This window comes from Symphodus melops (assembly GCF_947650265.1).
Source record: "Symphodus melops genome assembly, chromosome: 15".
In the NCBI taxonomy this organism is placed as follows: domain Eukaryota; kingdom Metazoa; phylum Chordata; class Actinopteri; order Labriformes; family Labridae; genus Symphodus; species Symphodus melops.
The window spans coordinates 2,205,110-2,206,465 of record NC_136705.1 but is presented as its reverse complement, the minus strand read 5'-3'; the positions used below and the strand labels follow the sequence as shown (position 1 = coordinate 2,206,465).

At 45.6% G+C, this 1,356-nt stretch overlaps 1 protein-coding gene across 1 annotated transcript in view; it reads right to left on the bottom strand.

Annotated features, from left to right (window-relative positions):
• Positions 1-1,061, bottom strand: part of LOC306835654 (fibroblast growth factor receptor 2-like) — a gene marked incomplete at its 5' end in the record, with an annotated part of 27,953 nt that extends 26,892 nt beyond the window's left edge. The window contains one exon of the mRNA XM_079362319.1: positions 1,055-1,061. Within this exon, the coding sequence (XP_079218445.1) occupies positions 1,055-1,061 (7 nt within the window). The remainder of the gene's footprint in view (positions 1-1,054) is intronic.
• Positions 1,062-1,356: the final 295 nt, after the last annotated feature.

The window sequence follows — 1,356 nt, the reverse complement described above, 5'->3', positions numbered from 1 at the left end:
GAAACCCTGAACAGATTAAAATCTCTCACCAGGACTGTGAAATAAAAAGTTCCTCTGTAGGCACCTGGATAGACTCCTGCAGAGCTGAACGCCCCCCCAGGACAAAAGTGCTTTCTTTGCTACATTTATGTAAGGATTACTCCGACAGAAACCTTGGAGAAGTCCGGGGGAAACCCTGTACAATCTGTCTTCATGTAAACACACGGGAACATGTGCAGACTAATGTACTTTTCTCTTAACATCAAAGAAAAATGTGCACTGTACAAATAAATTAATCAAGCCGAGTGCTTTCTCTCAGAGCACTTAGCAGAAAGACTCCATCAGTCATCGTCCAATCAGAGACGAGACACGGGATGAAGGCAGAACTGCAACAAAGAGAATCACTCGGAGAAGTCATCAAAATAAAATAAAAATCCTTCATTTGTTAAGGTGAACTTTAACTCACGAGTTGTATGTGGACTTGTTTTGTATTTTAGTTCAGTTTGGTAAATATGTGTTTAGTCATTAGCATTGTAAGCTCAGCTAAAAGCTAACAGAGGGTCGATGACCGGTCATTGTGTGTGAGTGTGTGTTAAGATGTGTGGGTCTCGTTTGGGGTAAAAGGTGGAGCTGTGGGTCAGGGGGGACAGGCATCATGGTCACAGGCTACAAGGCCCAACAGGACCCCAGTGCGCCCCCCCTCAGAGCTGACACATGGCCCGACCCCCCCCAACAGACCTCGAAGCCACAGGCGGACGGTTCAGTCAGCAGCCGAGCCGCCGGTCACACAGATGGTCTCTGCTGAGAGGAGGAAATAAACTCTGCTCGTCTGCTAGTTTCATCTTTTGACTGACTCAGACTCCAGTGGACACTGGAGGAACTGCAGCTGTAACGTTGGACATTTTAACATAGAGCTCTATGGAGACTGACTCACTGCAGGAGACACTATTACTCAGCCTTAGAGGTAACCTCTTGATCGTTTGGATTAAGTCTGGAAACTTACACACCTGTCTCAACTTGCATGTAGAAATTAAGCCTATAGTCGTCATGGTAACAGTTGAATAAACACACATACTCGACATGGTAACAGCTAGCTAACAACTGGCTGTGTAGCTAGCAGAGTTAGGTTTGCTCTAAATCCTGTAATATTTATGAACCTGCTCAGTCGACTTGTTTCTTCAGCGTCTCGCGTTGTCGACTTCTCCGCTGCTTGATTGTCAAAAGATGCACGTTGCCTAAGAGGGGGAGGAGTTAACTGCACAGTGTGTTTTCTACGACAGCGCAGTCGCATTTAAAGACCTTAGAAGGGCGCCAAAGTGCACCAACAAATCAAACAGGTCTTAAAGCCTCAAAAGCTGCGCAAGTTAAAGAAATATT